General features: G+C 29.5%; 2 protein-coding genes and 1 long non-coding RNA gene across 8 annotated transcripts; 2 read left to right on the forward strand and 1 right to left on the reverse strand.

The window, feature by feature from the left end:
* The first annotated feature begins 4,178 nt into the window (after window positions 1-4,178).
* LOC126910575 (uncharacterized) lies at window positions 4,179-5,216 on the forward strand. The gene is made up of 2 exons (XM_050693245.1): window positions 4,179-4,300; window positions 4,631-5,216. Exons 1-2 carry the CDS (start codon window positions 4,179-4,181, stop codon window positions 5,214-5,216), a joined length of 708 nt encoding a protein of 235 aa, XP_050549202.1.
* Window positions 5,217-7,180: 1,964 nt separating this feature from the next.
* On the forward strand, window positions 7,181-8,411 carry LOC126895469 (uncharacterized). The gene is made up of 3 exons (XR_007701662.1): window positions 7,181-7,599; window positions 7,964-8,033; window positions 8,104-8,411. It is a non-coding gene; the product is annotated as an uncharacterized LOC126895469 (long non-coding RNA).
* Window positions 8,412-9,176: 765 nt separating this feature from the next.
* On the reverse strand, window positions 9,177-20,678 carry LOC126895462 (cytochrome P450 4C1-like). 6 transcript variants are annotated; one of them, XM_050667329.1, is made up of 9 exons: window positions 20,232-20,677; window positions 19,484-19,701; window positions 18,598-18,792; window positions 17,924-18,176; window positions 11,053-11,308; window positions 10,914-10,990; window positions 10,667-10,856; window positions 9,641-9,795; window positions 9,177-9,543 (listed from the first exon to the last, which is right to left on the reverse strand). In XM_050667329.1, exons 2-9 carry the CDS (start codon window positions 19,696-19,698, stop codon window positions 9,382-9,384), a joined length of 1,503 nt encoding a protein of 500 aa, XP_050523286.1. In that variant the 5' UTR covers window positions 19,699-19,701; window positions 20,232-20,677; the 3' UTR covers window positions 9,177-9,381. The 6 variants fall into 6 exon arrangements, with proteins under 6 accessions (XP_050523286.1, XP_050523287.1, XP_050523285.1 ...); XM_050667330.1 differs by having other exon boundaries at window positions 9,637-9,795; window positions 20,232-20,675; XM_050667328.1 differs by having other exon boundaries at window positions 9,177-9,795; window positions 20,532-20,671.

Consider the following 20,678-nt stretch of genomic DNA (forward strand, 5'->3'; position numbering starts at 1 on the left):
TGAAGATAAAATAAAGTCCGAAATTTTTTTTTACCATTATAAAGAATATTACATTAGCTTTAATTTAAGATATATATAAAAGTGTCAGACCTTCCGGAACATTTTCAAAAGTTAAGTTGAAAAAGTTAATTTTTTTTTAAAAAGTTGTCATTTTAAATCCCCTCTTGTGGGCAGGTTAAGGGTTAAATTTATGAAAAAAATATACCAAACGAAAGGTAATGATATTATGCATCTATATAAAAAAGAATTATATTGATATGTTCATTTTTGAAAAAGTTATGGCACTTTTAAGTAAAAAAAATTGAAAAAATTTCGAAAATTAGCGATTTTTAAATTTGTAATTTTTTTGGAGGTTTCCCCCATTTACGGGGAACGAAGGAATTTTTTTCAATTTTTAGAGTAATGTCTTCGACTAGATACAATTTGTGATCTTTTGACGTATCATTGAAAGAAATTGGTTCGGTGAGAGCTGAGAAAAAGTGGTAACAGACACAAAAAAAAAAAATAAATAAATAAACACATCTTAGTAAAACCAATACCTTCTCAGTTTCGCATCGAAGCTAAAATAATCATTTTTTTTAGAAATGATTTATATAGCAACATGTTACAAAAAAATTTGTAATATTATAGTCCTGTAGTAGCACACACAAATAGAGTAAAAAAATTATTAAATTACTAAGTAAAATTATTTAATTTGGTAGTTGAAACCTATCATATCAAACTTCATTCGTTAATAAATATTTTGAAAACATTAGAAATTAATGATTTTAATTGTCTTTATGGAGACGATGTAATAACTAACTGTTTAATTGATAAATTAGAATTTTTTTTTCAATTTTTGAGGGTAATATCTTCAACTAGATACGAATTGTAGTCATTTGACGTATCGTTGAAAAAAGTAGGTCAAGTTAGAGCAGAGAAAATAAATGATAGTCACAAAAAAATATCTTCTCGGCTTTGCATCAAAGCTAAAATTTAAAATATAGTAAAATAATTTTAATACAAATAAGAAATTTCTTCTTGAAAGGGGCGACTAAAGTGATGGGATCCTTGATCTTTATTGAAGTTATTGAATCTAAATGAGATAAAAATCAAACGAGTTAAAATTTATACTAACTTAAAAAGAATTAAGAAAAAATGCAAANAAATTTATACTTACTTAAAAAAAATTAAGAAAAAATGCAAAAAATTCATTGACATACGCGGGTTGGAACCTCGTACCCCAAGCGTGTAAAACATATGTTTTACCAACTCGGCAACTGTACGTCAATACCGTCAGTTGAAAAAATTAGCTATTTAAGTTAATTTAAATTTCAAAGTTATTTTTCTAGATTTAAAAGAAGCTAACAAATTTAAATAAGTTGAACTTTCTATGCTATATTAATTTTTTATTTATATAATATTTATGAAAATCTGTACTCCCCTTGTCAGGTATTTTAAAATAAAATAAAATACAAAACCCAGAATTTTAACACAAAAATAGCATATTTTTGCATACGGTAGTCATTTTTACCATGAAGACAAATCCAGAGGTCAAATTTTTTTTTTTCACATTAAAGTATATTACATAAGCTTTAATTTAAGATATATTTAAAAGTGTCAGTATTTCCGGAATACTTTCAAAAATTAAATTGAAAATATCGTAGTAACAATACGCATGTTTAAAGTTTTGACCCCCCTTGTTAAAGGGGTATGATCCGATTTACAAAAAAAGCGTGCCAGATGAAAGGGGTATATCAATATTTATTATAAAAAAATAATAATATAGATCCATACATTTTTCCAAAAGTTATATAAAATATAAATTAAATAATATAACATATAAAATCGAGATTTTTTTCACGGAAATCGTACGTTTTTCTTTAACTTTGATGTCCGTTTTCACCACGAAGACAAGTCCAGAGGTCAAATTTTTTTTTTTCAAATTAAAGTATATTACATAAGCTTTAATTTAAGATATATATAAAAGTGTCAGTCTTTCCGGAACATTTTCAAAAGTTAAGTTGAAAAAGTTCTACTTTCTATACGCATTTTAAAAGGTTTGCACCCCCCCTGTATAAAGGGAAATGGTCCGATTTTAAAAAAAAGTATGTCGAATGAAAGAAGTATATATAAAGTATTTATCATTAAAGAATAAAGTTGATTCATGCATTTTTTAAAAAGTTATAGCAACATAATGTTAAAAAATGTAAAATATAATATCAAGAATTTTTTCACAAAAATAGCATATTTTTGCATACGGTAGTCATTTTCACCATGAAGACAAGTCCAGAGGTCAAATATTTTTTTTTCAAATTAAAGTATATTATATTAGCTTTAATTTAAGGTATATATAAAAGTGTCAGTCTTTCCGGAACATTTTCAAAAGTTAATTTTTTGTAAAAAAGTTATTGTAAAAAAGTTACCATTTTGAAACCCCATCCTTTGGGCTGTTAAAGGGNACCATTCCTGTGGGCTATTAAAGGGTCAAATGTTCACAAAAATATATAAAATGATAGGTAAATATCTAAGGTATCCGTACCGTCAGGTCCTCGTCCATGAGAATGATCGACATTTTCAAAGAATATTATGGCGCGATGCACCTGTCAAGCCTTTACAACATTATGTACTTAATACTGTAACTTATGGGACGGTTCCCGCTTCGCTTTTAGCCACTAGAGTTCTTAAGGAGTTAGCACTTGGCAGCGCTACTGAATATCCTAAGGCAAGCTTATCAATACTACAAGACTTTATATGGATGATTACCTTAGCGGTGCTGACAGCATGTAGGATATAAAGACCCTGTATCAGGAGGTTTCTAAAATATTAGGAAATGGTGGTATGCACCTGCGTAAATGGTGTTCAAATGCTGAGGAATTACGCGAACATTTTGCGTGTGCTTCTTCGGAAAAGCATTATTTTTTAGAACTTAGCTTGGATATGACAGTGAGTTCTCTAGGGCTTATTTGATGTCCCATAACCGATGAATTGAAGTTCTTGAATAAGGAAAGAACAGCAAGAAGCGTTAAAACCAAAAGAGATTTGTTATCAACACTAAATAGCGTATTTGATCCACTTGGCTTTTTAGGTCCCGTCTTAATCCGAGGAAAGGTGTTTTTGCAAGAATTGTGGCAGATCAGTTTGAATTGGGACGATGTTCTGCCCGAAGAGTTGCAAGTCAGGTGGGCTACTTATATTCAAGAGTTAGAAGGACTGCACTAGTTAAGGATACCTCGTGCGGTTAAAACGGATGGTCAAGGCACAATGGAACTACATGGCTTTTGTGATGCGCCCCAAAGTGCTTATGGTGCTTGCATTTGCTTACGTCAGCAAAGACTAAATTTATGGACAGTTCGATTATTATGTGCCAAATCACGGATTGCGCCTACCAAAACTTTAACTATACCACGATTGGAACTTTCCGGCGCACTGTTATTAGCTGAGTTAATGAATCGAATCGTCAAATTGAGCAATTTTAATTCAAAGGACGTGTATTGTTGGTGTGATTCAACGGTGGTCTTAGCTTGGATTCAGGGTACTCCCGCCCAATGGAAGACGTACGTGGCTAATCGTGTTACTCAAATTTTAGATGCGATCGGTAATGAAAGGTGGAGACACGTTCCTACCGATTGTAACCCCGCAGATCCCCTTTCGCGTGGAATAAATGTAGACGCGTTGTTGTACTCGGACCTATGGTGGAATGGTCCTGCTTTTCTTAGAGGCGTCGAAGAAGATTGGCCAATCACATCCGAATCATATACGGTTTCTAAAGAAGTGTCAAATGAACGACGGCCTGTTAAGTTTACTCTCACAACGACTGCTCCCGTAGATAATAGGTTACTTCAATATTTTTCGACCTGGCACAAGTTGTTGCGCATGACTGCCATATGGAAGCGGTTTATTGCCTGGGTTCGTCGTAGAGCGAAACCTACATCACCTCAACCAGGAACAGGTCCTCTTAGTGTTATTGAGCTTATGACTCACGTGATATCTGGATTAAATTTGCTCAGCAACAGGCTTTTTCAGCAGAGATACAAGAATTAAGCAAGGGTAATTCCGTAACTAAGGGACCGTTAAAAAATTTATCGCCGTTCCTTGACAAAAGGATATTGCGAGTTGGAGGTCGTTTGAAACATTCTAAATTAGATTTGAACTAGAAACATCCAGCGTTGCTACCACGCAATCATCGGGTGACTCAAATGATATTCGAAGCCTACCATAAGAAGTTCCTATATATCGGTCCTCAAGGTTTACTTGCAAATATTCGTGCACATTTTTGGCCATTAAGAGGCAGAGACATAGCACGCATAACCGTTAACAAGTGTGTAAAATGTTTTCGAGCGAAGCCCATTCCAATGCAACCATTAATGGGGCAGTTACCAGCTGCGCGAGTGACCGCAAATCGGCCGTTTACGCACACTGGAATTGATTTCGCAGGTCCTATTATGATTAAGGTTGGAATACGTAAGAGAACATTAATCAAGACTTATGTTAGTGTGTTTGTTTGTCTATCTACCAAAGCTGTACATCTCGAACCCGTCAACGATCTGAGTGCAGATGCCTTCATGGCTTGTTTACGACGTTTCATTTCATGACGTGGTTTTCCATCTCATATTTGGTCCGATAATGCCACTAATTTCGTGGGAACTAGACGTGAAATAATCAAATATTATGCAAAACAAAGATCTGGAAGAACTGTATATGATGAACTGCTTGATGAAGGTATACAATGGATTTTTATACCACCATCAGCGCCACACTTTGGAGGCGTTTGGGAAGCGGCCGTCAAGTCCTGTAAGTATCATTTGGTACGCACTATTTTGGGCACGAGTTTTAATTTTGAAGAGTTGTGTACCGTACTTGCTCAAGTTGAAGCGTGCTTGAACTCAAGACCCTTAACACCGTTATCTTCAGATCCGTGCGATTTTAATGTTCTAACACCTAGTCATTTTTTAATTGGTGGACCTGCTCAGGTGATACCAGAACCGGATCTTTTGGATATACCAGCAAATCGAGTACGAAAATGGTCATTGATGCAAAAAACAATGCAAGACTTTTGGCGTAGATGGAGAATGGAATATTTGTCTTCGTTACAGGTGAAGAATAAGTGGTTGAAGGATGAAAAACCTATTCCTATTGGATCATTAGCAATTTTAAAGGAAGATAATGCACCACCATTAAAATGGCCTATGGTAAGAATAGAAGCTGTGCATCCGGGAAAGGACAAGATAGTTTGAGTGGTTACAGTAAGACTAGCCAATGGTAACCAACTGAAACGACCTGCTGTCAAGATATGCCCATTGCCATATTGTTAAGTGCATTGAAGCACAATGCTTAAAGGGAGGCGAGATGTTCGCGCTGCTTAAAAATACTAGATAGCGCGCTTATTCAGTTCTGTCCACTCGTCCTCCCTTCCTCTCCCGGTTGCTGGGCGGCGTCGGCCGGTTATCATTGCCGATCGACATGTGTATCTAATAAGATTTAGTATCATTTTTCTTTTTTTTCTTTGTTTTTTCAGACAGTTGTTTTTCTATGTTGTAAGTCACACGGATGGCATTTTCTATTTTGTAAGTCACACGGATGACGTTTTCTATTATTTTATTTAAATTGCACGGATTATGTTTAATACTTTCAATTGCAAATCATTAGATTAAAATATTTACCTATGAACATTGGCATATAATAATTGTATACAAAAATCTGATTGGTGAGTTTGGCAGTTACTGTTACATTTATATAAATTATTGTTATATCACACGGATGTTTTGATTATAAAATTTGTCATTTTGTACTGAATTGTTTATTGTTATTTGTATAAACTTATTTTTATGTGAGCCAACAACCACAGTCTTCTTTCTGTATAAATTTAAATACAAAGATCCTTTCTTATTAATCATCGGGTATGCGAGATATTATTACTCACCCTGGTATTAACAGAGTGGGTTGCGTATCACAAAGTTGCTGACATACCTATCTATTTTGTCATGACCAATACTACAACCTAGTATCATCAGTAATAGTAATATCTATCAAACTGTCATGGAATCTGGTAACACCCATTGACTGCAGCACCACAATGGCCGCTAACATAAAAATTACAGACTATACAAAAACAGATAGATCACACAACCCGATAACAAAACAATACTTTGGTTGGTATCAGAAACTATTAGAAAATCTTTTTATTACAAGGCGACGAATTTTATGATCAATTATTGTAATATGTTGAATGTTTAACAAGTATTATATAATTAGCAAACATCTTATTATATCATAGAACAAGGAAAAAAACGCTCTTCCAGAAAACTTACTTATCGTGCTCGGATTCTCAAAATTTTTTAGCTTCGATGCGAAGCTGAGATGGTATTGGTTTCACGAAGATGTGTTTTTTTTTTTTTTTTTTTCTGTTACCACTTTTTCTCAGCTCTCACCGAACCGATTTCTTTCAATGATACGTCAAAAGATTACAAATCGTATCTAGTCGAAGAAATTACCCTCAAAAACTGGAAAAATTTCCCTCGTTCCCCGTAAATAAGGAAAATCTCCAATAAAATTACAAATTTAAAAATCGCTAATTTCGAAATTTTTTCAATTTTTTTTACTTAAAATTGCCATAACTTTTTTAAAAATAACCAAATCAATATAAATTTTTTTTTATATATATGCATGATGTACCTATCATTTGTGTAATAATCCTTATAAGTCTAGGCTTAAATGCATTTTACCACCCCATCGAGTTTTTTCATTTTTTTTTTTTTTAATTGATTCTTTAAATTTAATTCTTTAATTTATACTGACTAAGAATATATAAAAAATTTTGTCGGCGAAGTCCAGTTTAAAAGTTATGAGCTTTCAAAGTTTTCAACCATCATTGACAAATTTTGTTATATACTGCTGTTCTTTTTGTTTTTTTGCATTAATTCATTAGAAAAATTATTCTCGATGATGTATTAATCGAATTTTATTTATTTAATTATACTAAAAAAAATATTTATATGTGTGTAGGTACTTAAATAAAAAAATTTACGTCGCACCGCGCAATTTAAACTGTTGCTGAAATGGTATTGCTGATACATTTTATACATACAGTATCAGTTTCAATTTTAATTATTTATAAAATTTTTTGCATTTTTTAAATTATGATAATGCATTTTGTTCAAAACAGCACATGTTATCTTCTCTGTATCAGTCGGCATTGATAACGTGTACCGGTTGAACACGGAGGTAGTGGTGATAATATTTGACCGTGAAAGTATACGGCGGCCTTTGACAATACCAAGCCAAATATGTTTCACGGTCAATCAGTCTGTCGGCTGATTAGCTACGGTGGACATTTGTTAATGAGTCTGTGCGCTATATGGTATTATAACACCCGTTTACGTAATCGACGTACGCGTGTTTTTTTGTTCTTTATTACCATATTGTTGTTATCCGGCCTATTGTATATAGCCGTGAAAGACTTGTTTAAGAGTTGTGGTCTTATTAAGTTTGGAGTTATTGGTGAAAGCTTGAACACCGGTTTATTCCGTTATTGTTAGACTGTCATTGTCAAAGTTGAAGCTACCACATGAAAGACATTCAAAACAGTAAATAGAACGAGTTAAATCCTGTTATAATATTGTATGTAAATTTATTTATAGTTAAGTCTATTAGTTGTAGCTACATTTGTACTTGGGGACGCCCATTATATTGTTGATATTTATTAGTTATATTTATTATAAAACGGAACAAAACACCATATTTTTATTTTTATAATATATGCAAATAGGAATTGTACGAATATCAATCTCTTTTATTATATTTGGGTATACATTTGTTTAATTCATTTCTTTTTTCTGTGTTGATTATTACCATATCAGTCATACGGGCCAACCGTTATTATAGGAGCCCGTTGGCTAACACATTTTTATATTTGACAGTTGGTAATAAAGATCATGATATACTGTTTTACTTTCAAACAGCTTAATTCTTTAACTATTTTTAGTTATTTCTTTCTCACTATGAATCGATGGATGTATGATGGAACTTTGTACAAATGTCATTGTGGTTTAAATGTAAATATTCGGGATAAACCTAATAGTTATTTAGAATCGAGTAATACGCAATTTGTCGTGTGTCGTATAGATTATACTGATCCAACGCGTTGTCGATACTTTAAATACATGGCTGAAGATTATCACAACTGTAATTGTCATACCCAAGCATCATTATGCATTACTAGTACAGGAAGTAATAAGGACAGACCGTATTACTACTGTGCAAAACCGCGCACGAACCCACAAAGGTGCAATTATTTTAAATGGTATCAAGATGAATACTAAAATTTCAATATCTAATGTAATAGTATTTTTTTTTGTTTTCAATAAGTGTTAATTGGTATACATAATATACTGTAAAAACTTTTATTTTATTGAATAAACAATTCTAAGTAAAACTCCACATCGTGGTCTTCTTTTTTTTTTTGCACAACTTAAATTAATTGAGTTTCTTATTATTGCCTAATCACTTATATAAAATTTTTATGAAAAACCCATTTTTATTTCGTATTGCGTAGTTTTGAAAAAAAAATCCTTATTTTTCGTTTTAGGATTTTTAGAATGAGGATATTATGTAACAGTTACGTCATTATAGTTTCACAATATTATCATGAGAAAAAATCTCAAAAATTACCAAAAAAAAAAAATTTTTGAGCTATTATTTGGAGGTGTGTAACTTTTTCCATGAAAATGACATACTTTTGAATAAGAGTGATAAGCAACAATTGCCTTATCAAATTTCTTATCATGGTATTAATGCCAAGGTTGTAAATTATAGTAATCATGAAAAGATAGTGTTTTCTTCTGTCCTTTTCTCAATACGTATTTCAATGTTTAACACCGTAAAATAATACATGAAAATTCAAATTTTCACAAATTTTAAAATGCTACAGAATATTTACTACTGAATATTAATAAGATATTTTTTTATTAAAACTTTTCTTAAATTCTACTCTACAAAATAGCTATCTTAGATTTTTTTTTTACATTTTATTTAAAATTTAAAAATAATTAATATTTTTAATAAAATGTAAAAAAAATAATTATTGAGATATAGCTATAGACCTAACGTATAACTATTATTTAAAAAAAAAATCAACTAAAAATNAATAGCTATAGACCTAATGTTAACTATTATTCAAAAAAAAAATCAGCTAAAAATATTAACTGGATCAAAATTTATTTAAGTTGTCAGTGAGTGGTGGGCCACCTGTATATTATGTATCATGTTAATTTTTGTATAATTTAATTATATTTTATATACAATGTTAATACATATTTTATAAATGTCTATGGCTCTATAAATATTTGAAAAAAAGTAATTTTAGCCTTTTTGTAACAACATAAGAAAATAGTTTCTTCAACTTTAGAATATATAAACACTCATACAAACGTAGTAGATAAAAATGAAATGATTAAATAACAGTAAAACATCAAACAGGATATATGTTATTTTCTCTTTGTTTGAATTTGACGTAACATCCTTCATCAAAAGTTTGTGTAATTGAATAAGTTGCTTTAAAGTCTTCTGGTTTTGAGTATTTTTCAGAAAAGTGAAAATGGTAATTTCGAATTAATGTAGATATTATTACTTTCATTTGTATCATTGCAAAACGTTTACCTACACAATTTCTTGGCCCTAATCCAAATGGCATAAATGAATTAGGATGTCGACTCAGACATTCATCTGGTGAAAAGTTATCTGGGTTAAATTTTTCTGGATCTTTATAGTACAAATGACTTTTATGTAAATTGCCAATACAAATTAGTAGTATACTTCCTGTAAATAATCACACTACATCAACAAAATTAAAAAACCTAAGAATAGAAAGGTATAAAAGAGACCAACGCATATCAAAATTTTTATTTCAACTTAATTTATTATGATTGAAAGTCTGACAACTTTTAACTTATATTAAATAAGTGAATTTAAAACGTACTTTATAAATAAAAAAAAAATAAATGTGTGATCCATCCATACGATCAGGAATAAGTGCGGGTGGGTGAAATGGAGATAAGCATTTGGTGTGTTATGAGATAAGATAACTTCAATGAGGCTGAAAGTTAAGTTCTAAATGACAAGAAAGTAGAGCAGAGATTAAGTGTTGTAAAGATGAGAATGATTAGATGGATGAGTATAGTGACTAGATATAATAGGATAAGGAACGAACATATAAGAGAGAGTATAAGTATAGCGTCAGTCGTGGATAAGATGAAAGAAAATAAACTTATATGATTTGGTCATATTATGAGGAAAGAGGAAGTTGTGAGAACAGTAATGGAGATAAATGTTGAAAGAAAAAAAGGAAGGAAGACCAAAAAAGAGACGGAGGGATGTTATCGAATACGATATGAGGACGGCTAATTCGTGCGTAGATTACGTGGGAGATCATGTCAAATGAAAGTTTAGGATAAGAGTGGCTGACCTCAAGTAATTGCAATAAAGGCGAGGAACAAAAATATGAATATGTGCTCCAATCGACATAGTGCTAGGTAGTCAAATTAGCAGATATAGTCAAGAAATTCAAAATTTTCTTCTATTCTCTCTTATTATTAATTTTATTTATTCAATAGTCCGAAAATAGAAATTTATTTTTTCGAATCGAAGTGTTTTATATAGAATAAAGTTTTACTAGTTTATTATCTATTACCTGCAGGTAATAAGTAACCTCCAACTGAAATTTCTTCTTCAATATATCGGACAGTGAAGGGTGTAGATGAGCGGATTCGAAGAGTTTCATTAATAACTTGTTCAAGGTATTTCATTTGATGCAAATCCTCGTAAGTCGGTCTACGATTGGGATCTCCACTTGAAAATATCATGTTTTGTTCCACAAATACCTTATCATTAAAGTTCACAAATAAAATATTCAATTGTTAGAAGAATAGTAATTTTACCATATTTTGAATATCTGAATGATAAGACATTAAGAATATTATATTAGAAATCGTAATAGATGCGGTATCAGATCCAGCTAAAAATTACAAAATAAAAATATTTAAAATAAGATTTTATATTTATTTTACACGAATATACCTCCAAGAAAGACGTGAGCTAAATTTCGAGTATCTTCATCTGTCAAATCGTCAAATTTTTCCATTATTTCAATAAACGTATTTCCTTTAGTTTTATCAATATTTTCCTTAACTTTCTCTATTTCACTTCTCTTGAATAACTTATTAATATAATTGTGTAATATAATGATATTTTTTATGTTTTTTTTATAAAACGTTGATATTTTAAAAATAGACTTATTGAAATACCATGGATTGAAAATCCTATAAATTATTATCTAACATAAAACAAATCAGTATCATTAAATACTATATAAAAAAATTAGTCATTTTGTATAAAATTATCACAACTTTTTAGCTTCGATGCAAAGCTACCAAGGTATTAATTTTACTATGATGTGATTTTTTTTGTGTCTGATACCACTCAATATCAGCTCTCACTGAGCCAAATTTGATGAACAATAGGTCAAAAGATCATAAATTGTATCTAGTCGAAGACATTACCCTCAAAAAATGAAAAAAATTAACTCATTCCCCGTAAATGGAGGAAATTCCCCAAAAAGTTAAAATTTTTAAAATCGGTAATTTTCGACTTTTTTAATTTTTTTTTTCTTATAACTGCCATATTTTTTTAAAAATGAACAAATCAATATAATTTTTTTTTCTAAATACCATAGGTGTTTAACTATCATTTAATATATTTTTGTGAACATTTGATCCTTTACCTGCCCAAAGGGAGGGTTTCAAAATGGTAACTTTTTCAACTTAACTATTGAAAATTTTCCGGAAAGACTGAAACTTTTATATATATTTTAAATTAAAGCTTATAAAATATACTTTAATTAAAAAAAAAATTGACCTCTGGACTTGTCTTCGTAGTGAAAACAGACATCAAAATTTAAGAAAAACGTATGATTTCCATAAATAAATTTTAGATTTTATGTTTTTAAATTTATATTGCTATAACAAGCTTCTTAGGTCCTCCTGTACATGTTACAAAAAAATTTGGAATATTATAGAATATGATCAATTATTTTTAATATATTTGGATATTGATTCTGAATACAATTAAATAATAAAACATTAAAAGTTTTAATAAATATTTAAATTCTTAATTTACTACACTCTAGTATATAGTGAACTACCGAATTTATTATTTCAAATTTCAATAATAGAAACTAAGTTATAAATGAAAATATTTTAAGCAACAAGTTCAAAAATTTAATTAAACTAAACTATTAAACTTCAAATAAATGTAGTACTATAGCAAATTTTATGTTAGACCTAACATAAACTAAGTAAAAAATGTAATATCAAAACTTTCAGATTATGATGAAATTAATTTTTTTTCCCATACACTATAAATATATGTTAATGATTTAATATTTAACATGGTGTATTAAATTGATGTATATTATAAGAAGCAATCTCATTTTATACCACTTAAGTTTAAACTTAAGTTTCTCAGATTTAAGTGTGCCCTAGGATTAGGATTACTTAAAAAAATCATAACTCGAAGTTATAGGTTATCATGAAAACCATTTGTGTCATGTGAATTTTATTATACGTTTAAAGCTGTTGCTATTCCTAAAAATCCTTATATTTTATGTTTCATTTGTTCAAAGTATAAAAACTTAGTTTTATTTCCATTCATATCCATCCTATCCTTCTTTATAAGAAAAATAATTTGAAATCTTTAATTATTTTAATTTATTAAGTAGCACAATCATGATCAGAATTCTAAATTTCTAAAAAAATGATCTGAGTACACAATACATGTATTATTGATGTCTCACTTTGTGATACATTTATTTTTAAGACCACTTAATTATTGTTTCATCAAACCTTCAAATACAATAAAGCATTTCTTTATTTTAAATTTTGTTCAGTGATATTATTAGTTAATATTATCTTCTTTTTCTTCCTCGCCTTAATCCCAACTACTTGGGTCGGCCACCCTTATCCTAAACTGTGTGAGTTTATTAAATAAATTTAAGTCGCATAAGTTCAAAAATATGAGCTTTTTAATTTTCTCAACAAATATTTAACTTACAAAAAAAAATTTCGTACAAAAGTTGTTTAAAAGACAATTATAAATAAAAAAATTATCTTATATTTTTCATTTAAATAAATATTTTTCGAGTTACATTACATTTAATATGAGTACTAAAATTTATATTCCATTTTTTTCATTTTACGGTTACTTTTTATCATGTTATACTTACATTAGACACAATGTTATAAATGCATATGTGTGTATGTGTGAGTTTATTTATTAAATTTTATTTATTGTATCATTAAAGTGTAGTGTATATTAATATACAACCGATAGAGTAGGTAATTGATTTGACGCTATATTGTTTAAACCCAACTAAACGCTAAATTGTACATTCCCAAACAACAATCATATTATGTCAATTGCCACCGGAATTTCTGGTAATCTTTTGTTTTTTTTTTGCTTTAATTCCAAATACTTGGGGTCGGCCACCCTTATTCTAAGTTTCCACCTGACACGATCTCCTACGCTCACATCAGCTGTCCTCATATCGCATTCAATAAAATCCCTCCATCTCTTTTTTGGTCTTCCTCTACCTCTTCTTCCTTCAACATTCTTTTTTATAACTGTTTTTACAGCTTCCGATTCTTCTTTCCTCATAACATGACCAAACCATCTAAGTCTATTTTCTCTTATCTTTTCCACGATTGACGCTACACCAATACTTCCTCTTATATGCTCGTTCCTTATTCTATCTTTTCTAGTCACTCCACTCATCCAACTAAGCATTCTCATCTCTGCTACACTTATTCTCTGCTCTACTTTCTTATCAACCGCCCAACNACTCTACTTTTTTTTCAACCGCCCAACACTCTGAACCATACATCATAGCTGGCCTTATTACAGTCTTGTAGAATTTACCTTACAGACTCATTGGAATTCTTTTATCGCATAAGACACCAGACGCTTCTTTCCACTTCAACCACCCACACTAAATTCTTTGTCTTACATCCTCGTCAATACCACCACTCTTTTGCACAACTGACCCTAAATACTTAAAACTTTCCACCTCTCCAATCACGTCCTCGCCTATTGTCACTGACCTCCTCATTTCACCTACCTCGTGTTCTCCTTTGTCAAACTCGTACTCTATATACTCTGTCTTACTTCTACTTATTCTTAAACCCTTTTCTTCAAGAGCTGATCTCCACAATTCTAGCTTTTGATTAATTTCCCCACTATTTTCTCCTATCAACACTATATCATCAGCAAACAACATGCACCACAGCACCTCTAGCACCTCACAGCACCAAGTGCCATCATACATATCCTCTATTATATTAATGTACCTTTTCGGGACTCCTTTTCTCATTAATGCCCACTTTAAAACCTCTTTCGGTACTCTGTCATACGCTTTCTCCAAATCTATAAATACCATACACAGCTTTTTCTTCTTTTCCCTAAACTTTTCTATTAGTTGCCTCACAAAAAATACTGGCTCCATTGTTAACTTACCAGGCATAAATCCATTGGTTTGGTTTTTAAATACCGATGTCTCATTTCTTATTCACTTATCTATTATCTTTTCCCAAATTTTCATACTATGACTCATAATCTTTATGCCTCTATAATTTCCACACTCGTGTATGTCTCCTTTACCTTTAAATATCGGGACCATAGTACTATTCCTCCATTCATTTGGAATTTTCTTTCTAATACGATTTTATTCCAAAGTTCCTTCAATCACCTTATGCCAACATCGCCAAATATTTTCCATACTTCTATTGGCACTTCATCTAATCCTACTGCTTTATTCTTTTTAATTGATGCCACAACCTTCCATACCTCTTTCTCACTAATTAAATCTATTAGTCCCTCATTCCACGAAATATCCTCTAATGTCTCTTTTGGGTAATCCTCATTCAGTAATTTTTCAAAATACTCTGTCCCCCTTTCTTTCACATCATCATCACTCGAGAGTACCTTATTATCAACATGTTTTATAATGATAATCTTTAGACCTTTTCTCTCTTACCTTTGTTCCTAACCTATCATACAATACATCATACCTCTTAACTTCTTCTTACTTACTGCACAATTGGCTTCTTTGCACAAGCGCTTATACTCCATCCAATCTTCTCTCTTTTTGCTCTTTTGCTATACTTTTAATTGCTTTTTCTTACTTTCTATGATTTTTTGAACGTCCTCATCCCACCACCGGGTTTCCTTGTTTTCTGGCATTCTACTCATACACTCACCAACAATCTCCTTTGTAGTATTCTTTTCACAACTAACAATTCTATTCCACATCATTTATGTCTCCCTCGACACTCCACACCGTCATCTCTTTTACCGTCTTTACAAACACTTTTTCAATTTCCCCTTTCTATTTCCACCACTGGATCTTCGATTTTCCCCCCGTGATTCTTCTATTTTTGTTTATTCTTTTTGGTACACCACAACACCATTACCATCAGTTTATGTTGTAATTAGTAATAATATCATAAAAATTATAAGCGATAGAAAAAGTCTAATAACAGATTTGAAAACATCGCAAAAAGTTGAATTAGAAAAGTATATTTTTATTTCTGATAAAACTTTCTTGTATAAAACTTATTACTTTGTTATAAATAACTAATATTTTTTATTGGAAAGTATTGTATCAAGCCCTTTAAATTTATATACGCGTTAAAAGTAAAGAAATATACTTTAAAATAAAATATAACTACTTTATTATTTTTATAATATCTCTGTAAAAATTATAATATTAAATTATTGAATATCAAGTTCATACTAAATTTAATTACTATAATTATTATTTATTCATATATTAAAATCAAATAACTAATCAGGATAAAATTAAAGTAATAAGACTTATTGCTCAATTTCTCCTTTCATTATTCATTCTCCATGGTTTCATAACCTTGACTTATCCAGAAATATCATTTCTCAGTTTTCTAGACTTAGGTTAGGTCATAACTAACTGTCCAGTTAACTGTCTAATACATATTGTATTTTTTGGGTTATTGCCTGTATAATTTATAATAAATAAATAATCTTCTGCCTTACTATGCATTCCATCTTTCCTTAAATTCCGTTCCCTTCTGTCCCCTACATAATAGTGAAGCTCTATGCGATTTTTCTCATCTTCTCTTTGATTGTCCTGCCCTAATTAACAGCAGAAATAAACTATTCAGCTTCTTAACCTCCCAAAATATTAATCCCTCTTCCGTAGCTAATACTCTTAATTCGCGTTCTTCCTTTATTATTTCTTCAATCATATCTTTCTTGAGGACTTCTTTATACCATTATAACATAGCACTGTTATTGTTATACTTCTAATTTAATTATTTTTTCTTTGTTTATAATTGTTGAGCTAAATATTATTTTAATAAAGGCTATAATAAAAAAAAAATAAGTTATTGTTGCTTTTGAAATAATCTACCAATTTCTTAAAATTAACAGTATCTACAGATTTGCATCGAAGCGTTTCTTATTATAGTGATTTTAATCATTGTCAGATATCATCTATACATGTCCCAACTATGCCACTTCCATACTGTGCCGCGACTCCACTGTGCTATCGTTCTTTTTTTTAATTTTCATCATCTCGTTTTAATTGTAAATCATAGATAAACTTAAAATTATTAATCTACTTTTTATGTTATAATACATATTTTATGGGAAAATATTATAAATATTGATAAACATTTAAACAAAACAAAATATTTTTTTACTTAAAGACATGCGTAATTTGTGGTAAAATTACTTTTATAATAGCAGTAAAGATTACTCTATTAAGTCTAAAAAAAATTTACAAAAAAATAAAACCCAGCACAGTGGTAACGTAGCATAGTTGGATCAAGTATAATGATATCTGACAGTGATTAAAATCACTATCATAAAAAACGCTTCGATGCAAATCTATAGATAGTGTTTAATTTTAAAAAATTGATGGATTATTCCAAAAGCTACATGACATGCTAGTTCCTTATTAATATCCTGATTAAGATAAAGTATGTCGAATGAAAAAGGGATTCTTAAAAAATATTATTTCTCATAAAAAATTGTGTTGATCCATACACTTTTCAATAAGTTATAGCATTATAAAGTTAAAAATATAAAAAAGAATTATTTTACAAATATCGTAATTTTTTTATTAACTTTGATGTCCAGAGGTCAAATTTTTTTTTCTATAATAAAGTATATTATATTACCTTTAATTTAAGATATATATATAAGTGTCAGACTTTCCGGAACATTTTCAAAAGTCAAGATGAAAAAGTTAATTTTTTGTGAAAAAGTTGTCATTTTAAATCCCTATGGGCAGGTAAAGGGTCAGATTTATAAAAAAAATATACCAAATGAAAGGTAATAATATCATGCATCTATATACAAAAAAATTAATTTATTACAATTAACAAAAAAATGATCGTGAAAAAGTTGCCATTTTGTGGACCCTTCCTGTAGACTGGTAAAGGGTCAAATGTTCACAAAAATATATCAAACGATAGATAAATACTTAAGGTATTCATAAAAAAAAAAAATATTGATTTGGTTATTTTTAAAAAAGTTATGACATTTTAATTTAAAAAAATTGAAAAAATTTCGAAAATTAGCGATTTTTAAATTTATAATATTTTGGGAGGTTTTCCCCATTTACGGGGAACGAGGGAATTTTTGAGGGTAATGTCTTCGACTAGATACGATTTGTGATCTTTTGACGTATCATTGAAAGAATTCGGTTCGGTGAGAGCTAAGAAAAAGTGGTAACAGACACAAAAAAAAAAACACATCTTAGTAAAACCAATACCTTCTCAGCTTCACATAGAAGCTAAAATAGAATTTGAGATATCACTTAATATTTAAATAATAAATAATTTTATAAACAAATTACGTTTAATGTATCTTTCATATTTTGAATAATAATATCATGATTCACATCAATTTCCCTGGCAATATTTTCACCAAAAATTGCTGCTTCATAGGTTTTAAGGTGCATTTTATGAATTGGAATATATATTTCACAATCATTCGTTTTATCCTGTTGTATTGGCTTAAAATAATCAACAAGAGCCACAGCTTCCTTACTAATTAATGATGTAAATGTCTTCCCATTATTGAATGATATACATTTAAAGGCGGCATACCTGAAGCGTATAAAAATTAAATAATGAAAGAAATTAAAAAATCTATATTAGAGAACTGTATCAAGTTTACACACATAAACTATTTATCAAGGAATTTAATTTGGATAAAATATTATGATGCCATTTTATTTATTATGTAATTAAGGAAACTGTTATATCATTACACTTTTTTTTGAAAAAAATATAAATGGTCCATTAAAGTGTTTTTCTACAATAAACTATCTTTCTTATCCTATTAATACTGAATAATTTAATTCAAACTACGTATGTATGAAAATGTTTATATAATTTGATCTATTCTTACAATACCAGAAAATATTATTTAAAATAGATAAGATAAAAAAATGACGGAGAAATGTTTTGCAAATAAGTATATTCTACAAATGATTTGGTTGGAATAATAATTAAAATTATTTATTACCTATGAATCTTCCATTTTTGTAAATCATCAAATGTCGATATATTATCTCCTACACAAGATTCTCGTAATGGATTTAGGATAATTCCTTTTTTTTGCAAATTAGGGTGATTTAAAATTGCACATATATCTTCTGGTTTTGTAGGAACTATGCAAAGAAAAGGTCCGAACCAAATTTTAAATAATGACTTTTCGTATCTATAAATTATATAATGTTAGAAAAAAGAAATTGTATTTTATTATAATCTTTTTTTACGTTAATAGTGTTTTTAAATAGGAGGACTGGGGGAACTATGGTCAGTGGGTAATACCGGTTATCTCATTATCTAATAAACCCATGCATCTAAAATTATATTGACCATATCTATAGATTAAGAATGATAAAAAAACCTTATTCTTATTAGAACTATATTATCAAAAAACGTTTACCCTTTAAATGTGCGAAAATAGTTTTCAGCGTTTATTTATCTAAAAGAACTTTTTTTAGAGAAATTTAATTAAAGGTAAGCAAATTATTATATATCTATAATTTATATGAACTATATTTAAGTGATTTTTTTAAAAATTCTTTTATCCTTATCTTTTTGCATGTATTTATGTATTGCCAATATTCCCCGGGGGTAGGGGGAATATCGGTCATTTGCATTAATAAAAAAATATATATTTATATATAATATAAGATTATGTTTTAAAAATCTGAGACTTTGACATAATGTAGCTAATATGGTTATGCATCCATTTGTTGTAATAGCATAACATTTAAAATCTTAGAACAAGAGGTATAACAATTTTTGCTAAGATGACCGTAGTTCTCCCAGTCACCACTACTAGTTAAAAATTTAACAAATTTTATCTGTAAGGTTTTAACGAAAATATAAATTTAACTTACTGACTATATATATCATTTATAGTTTTAATGATAGACTCTGGTCGATTAATGACATTTAGTAACAATTTTAAGACATACCACCAACGAGGACCAGGCAATCGATTGGCCAATATAATTTTCCGTAGAATATTAAATTTGAATATTAATAAAAATGAACCAATTATTAAAAATAAATTCATTAATGACCATAGTACTGATTTTTTATAGTCATCCATGTCCTATATACATAAATATTCATTAGCTGTTATCTATTTCTGTTGCGCCATGACACTCCTAAATTAACGGTTGGCGTTAATAGCTTTATTATGATACAAGTATAATAAATTTTTAGGACAGGGGAACCAAATATTATAATGCGTACCCGAACCGGCCAAACGCGCTTAATATCGATCAGACGTGTAAATAAAGTCATTAGAGGTGGGAGAGTTCGACAAAACCAGTGATCTATGTTGTGAATAAATGTGTAATTGTGTTTTTGTTTTGTGTGTTTAGAACTCTTAAATTAATTAATGTAAATTAAATTTGAATTAAGTGTAATAATATTTTTAATAATCATAAAACAAGAGTGTATATTTAGCTAATCAACAATAATAAAAATATAAACTCTAAAAAATATCGTTAGCCTTACACCTACAATGAAATAAATAATAAATTAGTAAAACTTGTAATAGTCTGTTCAATAAATCACAATGAATAATAATTACACTGAATTACAAAAAGGAACACAAAAATCAATAATATTACTCACAATTCGCAGAGCTACTGGCCAGAGATGCTACCTAAAACTAAAACACGGAACACGACAATAACAAATCAACTTAAGAAACTACAATTTCGATAATAAAAATTTATATATCACAATTAACTAGATTAATTTTTCTAATTAGTAGCAACAAATCACAATAAAATATTACGTCAGCTAATTAGTAGCTTTTAAAGAGGTCATAATTAGTGCAACAAAATTTACTCTACTTAATTTAAACTGTACATTTACGATACAATGATAGTAAATAACTTGTTCTTTTTAACACGCTTATATTAGTTTCACCTGTATGTATGTATGTTAGTAACTCCATGCGCCACGTGTTATTATTCTTGCGTAACTCGTCATCTATGGTCTTGAGATTAGACTGTTGTAACACATTCACCCCACCCCACACCACGCTTATCACATGCTGGCAACACTATTCCTGTA

Source organism: Daktulosphaira vitifoliae, unplaced genomic scaffold, assembly GCF_025091365.1.
Source record: "Daktulosphaira vitifoliae isolate Bord-2020 unplaced genomic scaffold, ASM2509136v1 Scaffold_1, whole genome shotgun sequence".
Classification (NCBI taxonomy): domain Eukaryota; kingdom Metazoa; phylum Arthropoda; class Insecta; order Hemiptera; family Phylloxeridae; genus Daktulosphaira; species Daktulosphaira vitifoliae.

What these genes read in the sequence shown, in the direction of transcription:
- LOC126910575 (XM_050693245.1), top strand. Translation starts at nt 4,179, where the DNA reads ATGATATTCGAAGCCTACCATAAGAAGTTCCTATATATCGGTCCTCAA. An exon ending in GCACGCATAACCGTTAACAA is followed by an intron (nt 4,301 to 4,630) that starts GTGTGTAAAATG and finishes CGTGGGAACTAG; the next exon opens with ACGTGAAATAATCAAATATT.
- LOC126895462 (XM_050667328.1), bottom strand. Translation starts at nt 19,698, where the DNA reads ATGGATGACTATAAAAAATCAGTACTATGGTCATTAATGAATTTATTT. An exon ending in CAAAAATGGAAGATTCATAG is followed by an intron (nt 18,177 to 18,597) that starts GTAATAAATAAT and finishes TATACGCTTCAG; the next exon opens with GTATGCCGCCTTTAAATGTA. An exon ending in AGCTCACGTCTTTCTTGGAG is followed by an intron (nt 10,991 to 11,052) that starts GTATATTCGTGT and finishes TGTAATTTTTAG; the next exon opens with CTGGATCTGATACCGCATCT.